The sequence below is a fragment of the Balaenoptera ricei genome, chromosome 12, assembly GCF_028023285.1.
Source record: "Balaenoptera ricei isolate mBalRic1 chromosome 12, mBalRic1.hap2, whole genome shotgun sequence".
NCBI lineage: Eukaryota > Metazoa > Chordata > Mammalia > Artiodactyla > Balaenopteridae > Balaenoptera > Balaenoptera ricei.
Genome location: NC_082650.1, coordinates 20,621,363 through 20,638,721, shown reverse-complemented (window position 1 = coordinate 20,638,721; position 17,359 = coordinate 20,621,363). Strand labels below are relative to the sequence as shown.

General features: G+C 35.7%; 1 protein-coding gene across 8 annotated transcripts in view; it reads left to right on the top strand.

Moving 5' to 3' along the window:
- Positions 1–17,359, top strand: part of UTRN (utrophin) — a 501,645-nt gene that overhangs the window by 425,200 nt on the left and 59,086 nt on the right. For all 8 annotated transcript variants that reach the window (XM_059941058.1, XM_059941060.1, XM_059941059.1 and 5 more), the window contains 3 exons: positions 5,394–5,595; positions 11,450–11,535; positions 15,753–15,910. In XM_059941058.1, coding sequence (XP_059797041.1) covers positions 5,394–5,595; positions 11,450–11,535; positions 15,753–15,910 — 446 coding nt within the window. The remainder of the gene's footprint in view (positions 1–5,393; positions 5,596–11,449; positions 11,536–15,752; positions 15,911–17,359) is intronic.

The following is a 17,359-nucleotide window of genomic DNA, read 5'->3' as shown; positions in this document are numbered from 1 at the left end:
GCATTCACCTCGTTCACCACAGCCCACGGTGGGCTCTCACAGTTCTAGTGGACATTGAAATGGCGACCTCTGTATTTTGTTCCTCTTGCCTGAAGAGCTCCTGTCTTAGCTCTTTGTGGCTGGCGCGTTCTTTTCCTTTTTAGGTCCTAGTTTAACTCACCCATCTCTAATGAGTCTTTCTTGGCTACTCTACTCCAAACTAGGTCACTCCTGATTTTCCATGTCATAGATTCCGTTCTTTCCTTATGTGGCACTTGTCATAATATTTCATATTCTGTGTATTTACTTACTTACCATCTGTCTCTCCAAATGAGCTAAGCTTTCATGTGAGGGCTGAGTCTGCTTTCTTCTCCACTTCAGGCCTCATACAATCTCTGGCACAGAGCAGTCCCCTAGGACACAAGTGAATGATTTTTTTTTTTTTATAAATTTATTTATTCATTTATTTATTTTTGGCTGCGTTGGGTCTTCGTTGCTATGCACGGGCTTTCTCTAGTTGCAGCAAGCGGGGGCTACTCTTTGTTGCAGTGCACGGGCTTCTTATTGCGGTGGCTTCTCTTTGTTGTGGAGCACGGGCTCTAGGTGCATGGGCTTCAGTAGTTGTGGCACGCAGGCTCAGTAGTTATGGCTTGCGGGCTTTAGAGCACAGGCTCAGTAGTTGTGGCACACGGGCTTAGTTGCCCTGCGGCACGTGGGATCCTTCTGGACCAAGGATCGAACCCATGTCCCCTGCATTGGCAGGCGGATTCTTAACCACTGTGCCACCAGGGAAGTCCCCATGAGTGAATGCTTTGAGTTTGAAAATTATCGGAGTACTCCAGGAAATATGTATAGGATTTATAGTAGCACTTATTAATAGTAACATTTGTTTCATTTTGGCATATTCATAAATATGATATACAGCAGCAAAAATAAATAAACTAGTAATCAGCATCAACATGGTTGAATCTTAGAATTATAAAGTTGTGTGAAAAAAATCAAGTAGCAGAAGAAATTTGTACAATTTGATTCCATTTATTTATATAGTTCAAAACCAGGCAGAACTAAGTGCTCTGTTATTTAGGGACACATATATACTTTCAGAAATTAAAAGTGAAATACAAAGATTAGTGGTTCTCCCTGTGATTGTGAGGGGATGTAATTAAGGAGATTTTTCCAACGAGCTTCCAACATACAGTGATAGCCTGTTTCTCTAGCTGTGTAATGAATTAATGGGAGCTTGTTCTATTATTTTTCTTTAGACCACACATATGTATTATACATATTCTTTTGTGTTTTGATTTAAAAAGTTTATGTGTCAGGCAGCAACAGAGAAGTCAAAGGGAAATACTGGCAGAGATTCCCTTCATTGTGAAGAGTAAGGCAAAGCTTCCTTGAGTAGGAAGCATATCAGCCAGGATCTAAAAGCCACACAGGATTTAGGCACATGGCTGTAATCAAGGGTAAGAAGGAAGGGAGTTATATTCATAAGAATCAAAGGCTTGGATGGAGTTCAGGGAACATCATGTAATAATGGAGTCTAAATGGAGTAGCTTATGAGCTAGTTTGTCCAGTATTCTGAAATGTCCTTAAAATTGGTTTAGGTCCAGTTTCAAGGTCTTTTTTTTTTTTTTTGAGCTGGTTATTTTATTTATTTATTTATTTTAAGTGGGGATCACTTTTTTTTTTAATTATTTATTTATTTATTTAATTTTGGCTGTGTTGGGTCTTCGTTTCTGTGCGAGGGCTTTTCTTTCTAGTTGCGGCAAGCGGGGGCCACTCTTCATCGCGGTGCGCGGGCCTCTCACTATCGCGGCCTCTCTCGTTGCGGAGCACAGGCTCCAGACGTGCAGGCTCAGTAGTTGTGGCTCACGGGCCCAGTTGCTCCGCGGCACGTGGGATCTTCCCAGACCAGGGCTCGAACCTGTGTCCCGCGCATTGGCAGGCAGATTCTCAACCACCGCGCCACCAAGGAAGCCCCAAGGTCATTTTTAATGAAATCTTCTCTGATTCCCTCAGTTTTTTGATCCTCAAGCTCTCACAATGTTGTGTTTAATGTTTGGATATTTTCTTTATAGATTGGGGTGCTATAGAACAGTTTTCTGTTTTGTGTAAGTTAGGACATAGGGCCAATCGTGGATGTATGCATTAGGCAATATCTAAGATCAAAGGACCAAGGGAAGAGAGGACAAGTAAAGAGTTCAGGTGAAAGGTGATGGAGGCTGAGCATAGGAGGGGAGATGAGGGCATGGATTTGTAAGGAGGAAGGAGAGCTAATAATTGGGGGGATTTGGTACTTGATAGATTGCAGAGTGTGCAAGAAGGAGAGTGGTAGGATATCTTGGGATTTGCAGACTCATGGTCTGTGTAGTAACAGCATTACTGGATTTCTGCATAACAAAAAGGCAAGACCTTTATTTGGACATATTAAGGTGGAGATTCCTGGAAGACGCTAATATAGCTCTGGTTGGGGACAAAGCAGCAGGAATGTGGATCAGGTATTCAAGCAGGAGATCAGGATGAGAAAACAGAACCTGGAGTCATCCAGAGAGAAGTAATAACTGTAGTAATGAAAGTGAATGAGAGCATCAGGTTTATAGAGGGAAAGGGCAGACATGAGACCTTGAGTGCCACTGACTTTTCTGAGCTGTCCGGGGAAGAGGAGATAGGAAATGTGCTAAGAAGGGACAGTCAGACAGACAGGAGGAGAGTCATAGAAGCCCAAGGTCGGATGCTAAACAGTGTGTGTTTTTGCAGAACAGGAGAATGATGATCCAATTCCATTCAACCCCCTTTGCCTCATTGTGGGCTTAAAGAAAAGCCTGAAAGTTGGTAGAAAGTGATTCTGCTATTTGTTTCATTTGCTGCACGACTGAGCTGTCATTTGTCTCCCTTTGAAAAGAGAAAATCATAATTTTCTGTGACTTAAATGTAGTCAGTCTTTAAAGGTACCTAAATGTGACACACTTCAGGGAGATGTATTCCTGGCTTAAGCACGAAGGCAAAGTGTCAGAGTAAATCACTAAAAATTGAAGACATGATAGTCTGTGGGATGTGGCAAATTACTGTCACAGCTACAAAGTGTATCACAAAGGAGGCTTTTCCAGAAGAAATACAAGAACAGCCTGATTCAGGAAATGGTCTTTTTGGAATTTGGTCTTTTGTCACCCATAGGCCATGTAGGGATGTAATAGTGCTGTGTTGCTGGGATAATTCGTGTTGAAATTCAGAAAACTTAGAGCATTTTGGCAATATTTGAATATGTTTCTTTATATCTATGAGGAATTATAGTTCTGTGGCCACTGTCATTTATTAAGCACTTCTCTTTGTCAAGTACTGTGAAGAACGAATTTGAATTTTACTCCTGCCCTCTGGAAGTTTATAATTGAAAATAGTGTACAGCGCCAAGAAATGAGGTACAAATGACAATGAAAATTTCAGATGGTTCTTTTTTTTTTTTCTGACACCATCTCGAACTCATGTGAAGCTTATACAGGTTACTTTTGTAATTAGCTGAAATTTTACCAGTGATGCATTTGACATCTAAAGAAAATGGACTCATCTTTTGTCCACACTTGTGTGTTCTATATTTGTGTCTTTCTCTCTTTTAAAAAAAATGACTTCTCTGTTGAGTTGTTTTAAAAATAATTTTAATCTGCATAATTTTAAAGCAGTTCTTTTCCATTGTAGATAACTTGGGGAAAAAAATCATTCTATGGTATTTAAGCAGCTAGACACATTTCGTAAATGTCTTTAAAAAATTCAAAATTAGTGGTTATTCAATGGTTAAAAATAGAAGAATACAAAGGAAGCTATTTGTTCATTTTACTTAACTGTCAAAATATGTCATACTTTTGAGGGAACAGTTGTGTATCATGCAAAGAGAAAGTAGTTGTTTATATATTAAAAAAAGTTTTCCCAAGTTTATTTTTTTAACGTTAAAAAGTTAAGTATGGAGATGGGGAAGAATTTTATAAAGCAGTCATTTCCATGAGCAGACCTTAAGTTCATGTGGTTCTGTAATTTTCCAAACCTATATGTTTAGATTTAGAAGAGTCATCTCCACACTCAGTAAATGTATAGATACATGGCAGTTTGATAATCTAATATGTTTTCCTGTTTTCAGTTAGCTAATGAAGGACTCAAAGTTGATTGAAAGGAAAGATTATGTAATGTTCTTCTCTTTGTCTAAACTCTTCCTCCTGGCCTTGGAGGGCGCCCCCTAGGCCAACATGGCCTGCCCCCTGAGCTCTGTGCGTTTACTCACGGTAACGATGTGCCACCCATGTGTGACCACACTGCCATCATCGGTTCTCAGAGCTGCCTAGACTTCCTTGAATTCTTGTCTTTTTTCAAGCAGTTCTCTCTTCCTGGAATTCTTTCCTTGCTTTATATGGATCTCTTGTATCTTAGCTATTTTTTAAGGTCCATTTCAAATCCCACCTTCCCAGGGAGCTTTTTCTAGGCTCCTTCCACTCCCCTAGCAGTAATAGTTCTCGTAGAAATTTATGTCTTCTTCTTTTAGGGCATTTCCACCCCCTTTAGTGAAGTTATCAGTATGCTTATCCTGCTTCTCAGACTGGCCACCTTCAAGAGCAGGGCTCCACTTTATCCTTATGTGCCCACCCTGCATAGTCTAGCACCAGCCATGCCCACTGTAGAGGTTCTGTCCATGAAGGGTAAGGAATGGGAGCAAATACATGAAGAGCCGTGGATGGGTGGACCTGTACTGTGAACCTCCTATAATCCTACCTAGCTACAAGTTGCCTATGTGCCAAAGGATCATGGGAAGCAACCCAGGTTAGAGCCAGATTTTGAGGGACTTACAGACCAGGCTTGATTCAGTAGGCGGTGGAGAACTATTATTTTTCTCCAAACCTGTTTTATTAACGGAATATCTTCAGTGAACTTTGTATCTCATGATGTACATGTGGAGAAACTGTTTAAGAATGATCAGTTACACAGTGGTATAAAGGATGAATGAGAGAGTGGTGAGCTGGTTGCTCTCAAAAGTTAGGAGAAAGAGCAATGTCGTATTTTAGATGTTCTACCGTTAGGATTAGACTTAGAGATTTATGCTTTCCTACATTTAAAAGTACAAAGAAGCTGAAGAGAGGAAAGCCAGAAAAGTAAAGTAGGAAAAATTTATATTCCAAAGAGTGAAAAGTGAGGTCATATTGAAAAGTGGCAGAGTTTAGATTCAAAAGCATAAACATAAGAGATGTGGATAAAAGAAGAGTTTAGAGATGTAAGAATGGAAATGCTATTTATTTCTTTAAAAATTGAAATTAGCTAAAAAGGATAGATTCTTAAATTGAAGAATCAAGCTAAAAACTCAAGACTGGCAGTGGTTTTGTTTCAGTGTTGTTCTATAATGTAATGACTGTGCATATTCCTTTTTCTCACCTGATTAGTGGATCTCTTAGAGTTGAATACAACAAATGAAGTTTTCAAACAGCACAAGCTGAACCAAAACGATCAGCTTCTTAGTGTTCCAGATGTCGTCAACTGTCTGACAACAATTTATGATGGCCTTGAACAAATGCATAAAAATCTGGTCAACGTTCCTCTCTGTGTCGATATGTGTCTCAACTGGCTACTCAATGTATATGATACGTAAGTGCATTTTTTCCCATTAAAATACAGTCATTGGGTGAAATATGTTGATAGTGCAAAATGTCTAAATTTTTAAAGTGAATTTTTAAGAAAATACTTTCTTTCAAAGTCCTTTTCCCAGTGGAAATATTTATGTTAATTGTTGAAAAGGAACGACTTTCCAAAAATTGAGCTCTTAACCAACAATAGAACAAAAAAGAATGTCCATCTATGATTTTAAGATTTTGCTTCAATTTATAAAGCCTGTCAAATTTGTAGTGTTTTTAGTCACCATGCTAGGGGAAACCTAATGGAAAGAAGTCCGATTTCCTCCTCCATAATGTTTTATAGTATTTCTTTTTTCAAAAGACAAAATTTTGTAGTTATTGTTATTAATTTTAAAATTTGTTGGCTCGTAATAATCCACTCTGCATTTCTTGTATGACAACTTAAGAGCAATTTGGCAATTAAAAGGATTTAATTTCTCTTTTGGTATTAGCTTTATTTATTACAGTGGTGGTTATGTGTATATATGGTGTTTTAAATAATTTATACTATAGGACACTCCAATATCTGTAATTTAATTAGATGCTCACTGTTACATAAAGAGCACTCCCAGCTTTTAGCAAAACTCATTTGCCATTAATCTGGCTTTTTTAAATGTGACAATGCGTTTGTAAAATAATCAATTCTAGAAGGACCTGCTGTGGGCTGACATTTCTGAAACATTAAGAATTATTCATTCTTCTGGTAGGGGGTTAAAGTATGCAAAGATGAAATAAGAAAATTAGAACTATTGTTTTTCTGTCAGACTCTAAATTTTATTTTCTGTTAATTAGCTGTATGAAAATTTGTGCTTATCAGTTTTTTATTGATTTAGAAAGAAGATGGATGATAGTTCATAAATGCACGCATGGTTTAGCAGCTGACTGATTCTGTATAAGAAGTAAATGATAGATACAAGAGCTTTCAAGAGCTTTCAGTTAATTAAAATTTCATTTATTCTTTTGATTAGAAAAGTCTTTTATCTTTCAATACTGACAAATATCATAACAATGTCTTTTTTTAAAATAATCAAATAGCCATTGTGTGCTTGAGGCTCTTAATAAACTTACTGAAGAACAGATAGCATGGATCTCTGTTACCATGATGAATGTGGGCTTTACTATCTCCCTGTGTGATATCTTTCAGTACATTTCATTTTAACGCAAATTTTTATACTCCTAGGGTAAAATACGACTGTTAACATTAATTCACTGTTAACTTGATCTTCAATTTTTTAACCCTCTAAGAGACATTTTCTATAGTAAATTCACTAAAATAACCGGTCAATTAGGTGTTTTAACTACAAAGCCTATAACTTAATTTTATGTCCCAGGAAGAATGCTAAAGTCATGGGATACTTAGTTAAGGACTTCATTAAGCTCTATGGAGTATGGTAGAGCCAGAGGTGTGTATTTTGAGCCATGTTTTAAGGAAGAACTGGAGAAGATGTTAAATCACCCTGCTTCGGCATTATCTGTGGCTCTAGCACTCTACTTGGGCTGCCTTAACAAAGTGTCACAGACTAGTTGGCTTAAACAACAGAAATTTATTTCTCATAGTCCTGGAGACCGGAAGTCCAAAGTCAAGATGTCAGCAGGGTTGGTTTCTTCTGAGGCCTCTCTCCTTGGCTTATAGATGGCTGTCTTCTCCCTGTGTTCCCACATGGTCTTTCTTCTGTGTGTGTCTGTGTCCTAATGTTCTATAAGAACACCAGTCATATTGGATTAGTCCCCACCCTAATGACTTCATTTCAACTTAATTACCTATTTAAAGACTTTCTCCATATATAGTTGCATCCTGAGGTACTGGGAGTTAGGACTTCAACACATGAATTTTAGGTGGATGTAACTCAACCCATAACACATCCATATGCTGTTTTCACTGGACAGCCCAAAGGGAATAGTGCCACTTAGTTGGGAAGGAAGCAGTATGTGAAACATCGTAATTCATATTATAGGGAGTTAAATGTTGGCATATTTTCGCTTTCTACCGTCAAATGTGAACACATGAGAAATGCAACACAGAGATACTGTTTCTTATTTAGAAAGACAGTATCTTGAAATTTTCCTTTTTAAAAGACAAAAAGCTTTTAGGATTTATCTCCCTTCCATGCCAAAGAAATATAGCAAAGACCATGCTAGGTTAGAACAGTGTCCGTTCAGTCGAGTTTTCCACCTTGGAGAGGAATATCATGAATTAACCTAAGGAAAAAGTACAGTTACTCATATGATGGTAGTCTCAGAGGGCCAGAGTTGATTACCTAAATTTCTCTAGCAACTATGACTTATTCCTTTATCCAAACAAGTTATTAACTGTTTTCAAGTCATTAGTTTCCTTTGAGAATCTGATGGAATTATGATCTACTCCATCCAATGCACCAGGACGTTATGGACCCCTAAGAAGTCTCTGAACCTTGGAAATGGTACCATGATCTAACCCGTCCATTCATTCAGTTAATCTGACATTCATCTATTAACCATATATTTTTTACTGCATTGCTTTGTGCAGTATTTTTTACTGCACTGCTTTGGTTGCAGCCAGACCTGGTATTTTCAGCCCTTGAAATATATTCAACCAGCTCTTGAAATAATGAGTGATGCACACACAGGATATCCTAGAATTCTAGAAGCAGCAGGACTTTGAGGATCTTCCATTCTGCCCTCTTCATTTTACTGATTGAGAAACCGACCCAGTGAGATAAGACAACTTATCCATAGCCACCTACTGCATATTAGTAGTAGATATGGAACTATATTCAGCTTTTTTGATAATCACTTGATTATTCCTACCATACTGCCATATCTAAGAAAGATAGTACTTTATAAATTATATTGTTTACTGTTTCTTTCAGCTTTTAACATGTACCCAACTCCTAATATTCTGAATTGTCTGAAAAGAGAGTCTATTTTCTTCTGTTGTAGAGGACAAGAATCCAAATTTTTGGTTCTGGTTGCTTTAAAACTTGGCAGCAGCTTAACTTTTGGCATCTCAATTTCTCATCTGAAAAATTGAGATAAAAATATCTGCTCTGCTTCACATATATAAGTGATTGTGAAGGGCAAATGAACTAATAAATATATAGAAAGGACTTTATAAAGATAAAATTGATTCCATTTATAAGTTCACAACCTCTCTCAGTCTTCATCTTCCTGGGCTAAAAAGTCTTAATTCCACAATCTTCCTTCTAAATTTAGTGGAAATTAAATTTGTTTAAATCAAGATTTAAAGCAGTAGTCTGGATTTCTTGGTTTAAATTATTTTGTCCCTGCAGAGAATATTAACCTCATTTGATACAGTGTTAAGTCATTTTTCCCACTATTCCAAGGTGGATATAATTTTATTTATAAGGTACATATCTTTCTGGTTGAATTAATTTCAGGAGTTATTTATGAAAACTATCAGGGAATCAAATACTTAAATATTGTGTTATGTCACTCACAATAAATTTCATTGACTCCCTGTTACCTTTCAAATTCTGATATCTTATTTAACATCAAAGCCCTCTATCATCTGGCTCCCTATAACCTGGACAACTTGAGCAACCATTTACTCTTGATGCAAATTCTCACTGTACCTGATGAATCCTGCCTCTGGTGCTCACATCCCCTTCCTCTGTCCCCTTGTCTGGGCATTTCCTATGATAATCTACTTTCTCTTAGTCAGGATAGTCCAGGTGTGTCGTGCCTTCAGTGTCTGATTTTAGACTTATCTTCTCTATCAAATGTTGTGAGACTAATAACTACTCAGACTAACCACCAGTCATTCATGACTAGTCAGCCACAATTACCTCATTTATGTCCATGCGTAAGATTGGTCTAATATTTTCTTATGATTCTCTAGTTGTTTCCTTGTCTCACCTCTCCAGCTAGTCATGGGTAGGAAACATGTCTTACACTTTTCTCTTGGTCCCTATGGAACATAGACCAATGCTGGGATCACAGTAAGCCTTCATAATCGTTGATGGTGCCATGAATGGATGGTTGCCATTTTCAGTAGTCTTCCTGATGATGTTCCTTTCTGGTGTTGTCACCAAAGACTGGAGATCAGCCTCCAATACGTACCAGTTTGATCTTTTTTTCCCTTAAAGGATTACTTAGTCCTTAGCCACAGTCATGTACTAGTCTATTTGCACAGCCTTTTGTTATTTTCTTCAAGTCTATTGTCTGATTGTGTACAGAGAATAAAATTTCCTGATTTTTGGAGGGAAGAAAACATGGTCTATTTTTGTGTGATAATTAGGAAACACCTGAAAAATATGAAGTAGAAACACACTTCACAGCATGGCTCAGTTTAAGGTTAATTTGGAACTAGTATTTCTATAATTGTGGGAAACTGGAATGAGTATATAAACTTTAGGTTTCTGCTTATAATGGCTATATTTATTTTAAAATTTAAGTATTAGTTATTTTATAGGTCAATTCTGAATGTTGTACACGTACATAGCAAGGGTTCAATATGTTTGTTGGGTATGATTTAGTATAGATTATAAACTCTAGGCTATTGAGGGACTATTTTGAAAATACATTTTACCAATCCCTAAGCATGTTTTCCTTTTTTATTTATTTCATACTTTATATGTCATTGTATGTTTACAGAAACTTAATTGGGTATTTATAATTTGAGAATGAAAGATATCAATTAGTCGTAATAGTAAAAATATCAACGAGCCAGACTTAAATACAGTTTGACAATAAGGATACTTAAAATTAAAGTTACATGGTACAAATATTTATATGTTTTTAAATAGCATGAATTACTAAATTTTAAGTATTCATGTAATTATGTAAACATTTAGTTATAGGTTTTGAATGTGTTGTACTTGTGTATTGAAAACATACCATAAGAAAATTAACAGTAAAAGCTGAAACTGAAAACTGATCCTGTTTATATGAAATAATAAAGATAGAAATCTTTATATCTTGATTTTTTTCTGGACTGTGTGTTATTTCATAGCAAGGATCATGGATTAATTTTTGTAGCTTCTGCATTACCCTTTCCCCAGCCCCAGGATCTAGTACAGTGTGACATTTGGTAAACAACTCATTTATTCTTTGATAAAAGACAGAATAAATATAACTCTATGCTTTTAAAGATAAAATTATTCTTCCAGTCAAATTATAAGTGAAATTGAAATGGTCTCTCATTGGCATAATATGAAGCTATTTTCTAGTGTTAATTAATTAATATGTTTTGTATTTAATTATAATTTGATACTTCCCCAAATAAAGATTGCACACCTGTATGTTTAAGATCATTGACTATTATAATTGCAGTAGTAATTTATAGAAACTGCATTGACAGAGATCAAAATCAATGAAGATGAGAAGTTTTTAAGTATTCAACAAGTTATAAGCCCTCAACCTATAGTTAATTTTCCAGTCAGTTTTCTTACATCTGTTTTTAGATATATCATTATACCTTTCTTGCTGTATTGTCACATGCATATTATATATATCTCTAGCTATTATTTTGAATCTTGCATTTATAATTATTAACAGATTTTAATTCATAGTGTTTATAAAAATGAAATATTTTTAGCTTTATAATTAGCATTTTCATTTTACTTTCTTTTGTTCTTCCTAGTTCATATGTTGTACGTAAAGTGACTTCAGGCTGTATATTCTTCCAGACTAAGTCAAATATACTATTAAAATATGTCATGAACTTATGGTATGGGTTTAACATTAATTAATAAAAGTGAATAGAAAGTTGCATTTTTAAGATGCAAATTTTTTTCCGTTTAGCCTCAAGGAAATAGATATTCAGAAATAATTAGCATACTGTATACAGTTTTAAATGCATCTAACACACTGAGATTCTTTAATTTCAGGGGTCGGACTGGAAAAATAAGAGTGCAGAGTCTGAAGATTGGATTGATCTCTCTCTCCAAAGGTCTCTTAGAAGAAAAATACAGATGTATGTAAGACCTTTCTTATACCAATAATGTTTTTAGTAATAATAATGATAATAACAACTTATTAGAGACTTACTTTATATGATTTGCTAGTAATAATAGCTCCCTTTTTTTTTAACTCTGATCATACATGTACGAGGCTAGACAAAGGGTGTCAGTGCAAAGTGATGTGAGTTTGTGTGAAATGGAAAGCTGATTATAGGATCAAGATGTGAGGTGCATTGATGGAGTAAGAACTGACTGCAGATTATATCTCATTTAATTCATAATTGCCCCATAATGTAGGCATTGTGATTTCCATTTTCCAGCTGAAAAAAATAATTCTTGGAATAGGTTAGAAATCTAGTCAAGGCTGTAGAGACAGTGAATCGTGGGGCTAGAATTAGATCGTAGATATTTCTGACTCTAAAGCCCAAACCTTTTCTATTTCCGTATGTTTCCAATGCTTAGGAAAATCAGCATGTACTAGAACTGTTACAGTCACAGTGAGACAAATAATTATATTTTATAGTATAAGAAAATAAAGTGATATATTTTTTAATTTCATTATATTTGTTCTTATTCACCAGATAAATCAGTGGTGACCTTTTAGCTGTCAGTTAATGAAGGGCATCTTGACATTTGGGAAGGGACAGGTTCGGGAACCAGGGAGACCTGCCTTCGAATCTCAGCTCTACCACTTAGTGGCTGCTGGATGACTCTGGGCAGGTTACATGATTCCACTGAATACCGACAGCTAAGAGGTAGTCATAAGATTCCCATTTCACATTCCAGGGAGCTGCAATTTAGTGAATTTTCTTCAACAAAGAATGAAGCTAGTAATTCTTGCTTTGAAAGCAACTAGAGATCATATGTGAAAAGTACCTAGAAATAGCAGTTGTTGAATAAATGGTAGCAATTGCTGCTATGTCTCCAAACTCTTAAATACTGTAAATTTTTTAGATTTAATTTTATCCATAAAATGTGGGTAAATGGATCCTGCCATGCATAGCCTCATATGATTCTGTACAGATATATCCATACCTTCGAGGGAGAGGGAGAGGGATATTTCATGAATAGAGAGATACCAAAAACAGGAAGATATTTGATCCCAGGTCCGATAAATTTTAGGTTCTTCATCTTCTGTGAACATACATTTTAAAATACTTTTATTTTCTGGGATGGCTGTGAGGCAATTGTTCTTGAATTCCAGGGCTAGATCATGGTGGCTTGTTTTTTTTTAGATAGTTTGACAAGAATGTCAGCGAAAATGAAACGAAAAGCTGACTGTAGGATCAGGAGGCGAGGTGCCTTGATGGAGTCAGAACCTAGTAAGCCATGCAGAAAAAGGCTTTGCACAGGCTTCTGTTTGGTGGCACTTTATCTAGAATTTAAATTGTCTTCAGCATTATAATTGTCAGAAGATATAATTTTCAAAGCTAAAAAAGTTATTTCTATAATGAGTGGGAAAGAAAAATGTTAATGAAAACATCAGTGTATCAAATTAGAAAAGGACTTTAAAAAAAATCAGCTGTGATTTGGGGTTTTCATGTGTTCCTAAAAGACTTTAGGGTTCTCTGAAAGTAACAATTACGTTACGGTGCTCAACTTACTCTGAAAAGAGTGCGAATCCAACCTCAAAGTTTATCATGAATCTTATTAAAATGCAAGGGTGATCTGTTTTTCTAGATCAACGATTCCTCTTCCCTGTATTTTTCAAGCTGATTATTGGAGTAATCTGAGGCCAAAAGAAAGAGTTACAACATGATGGCTATAGTTTTAGAGCAAAAACCAAATTCTATGCAATATACAGAAAATGTCTTTTATCTACACACATACCTTCACACGTATTTCTGAAGCATATAATTTTTCAAATGAAGAGGTATTTCAGCATACATGAACTCATACACTCATACTACAGTGGACACACTTTCTACAAATGTCGGGAAACAATACTCTGTATAATTCCACATTGAACTTTCAGATTATAGCAGGGGAAGCAGAAGCCCTGCAATGAAAATTTCTGATATTTAATTTAATCCATGAAGTATGCCATTTAGAACTTAATTAAATAAGAAATCTTTGGGTTGAAATCTTTAACTCTTTCCTCAGAGTACTGAGACTCTGGAAATATTCTGGGATTTTGTTTTGTTTTTTACCTTGAGGTCCTTAGCAACTCTGATTCCAGTTTTGAATTCCCCAGTGGTATCAGAACACTTCCTCATTATTATTTTCTTTGTTGGAATTAATATTCAAGACACTTTGCTCTCCAAACTCAATGGCAGAGGTGCTATTCTGGGTCAATTGGTATCCATCTGAACGCGGATTTTGCAATGGCTTACGTCAGTGTCTTTACCCCGGTGGCACCTTCTTTTCTCTTTGTGCCTTTTTGAGAATGTCCCTTGATTAGGTTCTAACAACACTCTGGCCTTCCTGCTTGTAACTCAGTGGCTTCCGTGCCCCATCAACAACACATTTACAAAGATCCTTTTGAATGGCCTTTTGCATCTCTTCTGTGATTACTTATTGGGACTTGGGTTTTAGATTGGAACATTCCTCTGATCCATCCCCACATCCTGATACTCCTTTTCGTATCTGACTGTAACATCAACCTGTGAACTTTCATAAGAATTCAGAAATACGTCAGAATGTTAAGGAGTCTTTTCTCTTATGTTTTGTGTGTAGTTTTACCTAAATAGTGGCATAGTAGTATAGCTATCTTCCTCAAAAGAGGAAAGCTGGGCATGATTGATGTTGCTGAACATGTGCACTTCTCTCTACAGATTATTATTATTCATATGCATCAGCTTTGTATTGACTTAGGAGGCCTCTTCTCAGGAACGGGTTTACAATGAGAATCATAATAAGAATCCTGGATAAATACTTTCTGGCTATGCTAGTCTTATTTTTGACAAATGAAAAGAAGCAAGTAGAACTCTAACCAAATCTAAGAGAACAAATGATAATAAAAATTAAATGTATTTTTATTGAATTTGCTTTCCCTATGTGTGCTTATAATTAAAGTCATACTTCATTATAATTACTGTGTCAGTATCACTGAGCTTGGTTTAGTTGTTTGAAAATTTACTGTTGACAGTGTTAGATCTAGCCTTATTTCCTTAAAAAAAAAGGAATGATACCTTTTGATCTGATATTCATTTATCAGGTATTGTTTGAAATTGGTTTTTAGGATCCAATAAATATTTACTCGCCGTTCTTTTTTTCTTGGAAAACTTCACATGAAAACCGTTTAGAATTTGTGTGATTTTGAATTATTAGAACTTGGAAATTTCTTTCCAAAAAGTATTAGTTTCTATAATGAAGTGGATTGTTTTTACATGAAATTTCTCCCTACTCCAAAAGTAACTTATTTGAATATATTAGCTTTGTTGCTGGAAATATGGTAATAATTTTCATCTTCAAAATACTGCGAGTGATGAAAAGAAGATAAGCCAATTCTAGAAGGAAGAAAAGAGTTTTTATTTTACTGAATCAAAAAAATTTTTAAACATCTTTTTTTTAATGAGTAGAAAAGCCTAAGAACTGTATGAAAGTATGCATGAGTTTTCATTAAGTCCTTTACATTTGAATTAATGTATTTTATTACATGAAATGATGTAAAACAAAAATAATTTTTATCACTAATAAGGAACGAGAGACTGATTGGGCCTAAAAAAATAACCCCTAACAATAAAAGACACCTCCTTATACTGTTTAATGTTTCTTATGCAAAATAGATTTGAGTATAGAAATCTTTAAAAGAAATTAAAATATATATGTTTAATGAATATTGAATTTAGGAGTGAATACAAAAAGTTGATAAACAAATCTTTTAAAATTTGCTACTTAAGATACATTCATTCCTTTAACAAGTCATAAAGAAAGCTTCTTTTTAGCTGTCTGTCTTTTTCAATAAGAAGGGAAACCTTACTGAGACCACTGAACGAACCCACATGCATACACTGGACCACTTAAAAAGAAAATTTGTATTTGTTGGTCTGTTTATATGTATTTACATACTGCAGTAGATCGTTTTAGGAAACATGTAGTTAACCAGTTCCTGATTACAAATATGCAGAATGTTAAGGTGGTCAGAATTCAGGCGACAACTAATGTAATTCGTGTCCCCATAAGTTTTTTTTTAATCTACGTCGTTCATTCCACATAACCAAAGGTATATTTTACTTAAAATTCCAGAATAGGCAGATGGAGGTTAACCTCTTCCCTCTCCTCCTTGTAGATCTCTTTAAGGAAGTGGCTGGGCCCACGGAAATGTGTGACCAGAGACAGCTTGGCCTGTTACTTCACGATGCCATCCAGATCCCTCGGCAACTGGGGGAAGTAGCAGCTTTTGGGGGCAGTAATATTGAACCCAGTGTTCGCAGCTGCTTCCAACAGGTAAACGTTCCTGAAGGATCACTGGTGTATAGAATGTGTGGGGGATGGTATTGAGGATATTCTGAGAAATGGAACAGGGGACTTGGGCTGGAACCAGGTGGCAGAAGACGCTGGTACCATCCCAGTAAATTGATTTTATTTCTTAAGGCACATCTGATTCAAGCAACAGCAACCCCCTCAAGGAGACTTACCTTTCCTCAAGGGTTAAAACCTCAAATCTTTAACAAGTGCCATTAGATTGCTATGATTTGGCCCTGCTTTTGCCCCAGCCTCATCTTGTACCACTGGTCCCCTTGAGCTTTCCAGCCGTGCTGTTTTAGTTCCTTCATTCCGGCCCTAGTGCCTTTGGACATGTGCCCTCTGTTTAGAATGTTCTTCCTTGCTCTCCACCCACAAACTCCCTTGATATTGCTAATCCTTATTCATTCTTTAGATCTTCCCTTAAATCTCACATCCTCTGAAAATCCTTCTCTGACTCCTTCAGATGAGGTTATGTGTCCCTACTATATTCACCTGAATCTCCTCTGCCTTCTTATCATGCTCATTAAAATTGATAATAAAAACATACTGAATTATATAATTACTTGTTTAGTGGTTTTTTCTTTTATATAAACCTAAGCTCCACGAACAAGGGCTGTTTCTATCTTTTTATTATTGTATCCCTATGTACAGTGCCTTGAACATCATAGCTACTTAATAGATGTTTGCTAAATAAATGAATAAAAATGCCCTGACCTCCTTGTAGGCAAGATTTTTTAAAAATGTAAATTAAAGACGTTATTGAAATTGCACTCTTTTCTTTGAGAACATATGTACAAAAGGAGAATGATGTACACAAGTTTTATACTGATCTAAGTTACTGACATTAAACTGGAAAAGCACGTTAGTTTCTTTTTTGATGCTTACTGTGTAGAAAAGCATTTTAGAAATGCTTCTACCGATGTTATAAGTATGCATAAAGTACAAGCCTACAGATATTTTGCCAAGGCATGTCTAGTGATTTATCATTGCTGAGGAAAAAAAATGCTCACACCATCTCTTTAAGAAGAACTGATGTTATGGTTTATTACATTTTATAATGGCCCTTTTTCTTGTTTTAGAGATACAAAAAATACCAAGTGAAAATTCTAAATATGATTCTCATATGTTCTGGTTCATAGAATGACCTTGACAACAGCAGGAGAAGGACATTGGTACGAATTTAACTTTGCACAAGTGAAAATTACTTAGTATTAAGATTTAAAGAGAGACCAAGACATTTTATACAATTTATCATTGATACATTTGGAAATCCTGCAAAATATATTCATCGTAATGTGCTCCTGGTATGATGTAACAGGACTGGAGCAGGACAAAGAGATAACAGTTTTTATTGGCATTTATAATGGCCTTCAAGTTTAGGAAGTTATCAGTGAGTCTTTACTTTCTCAAATGTTTACTGTTTTAGAT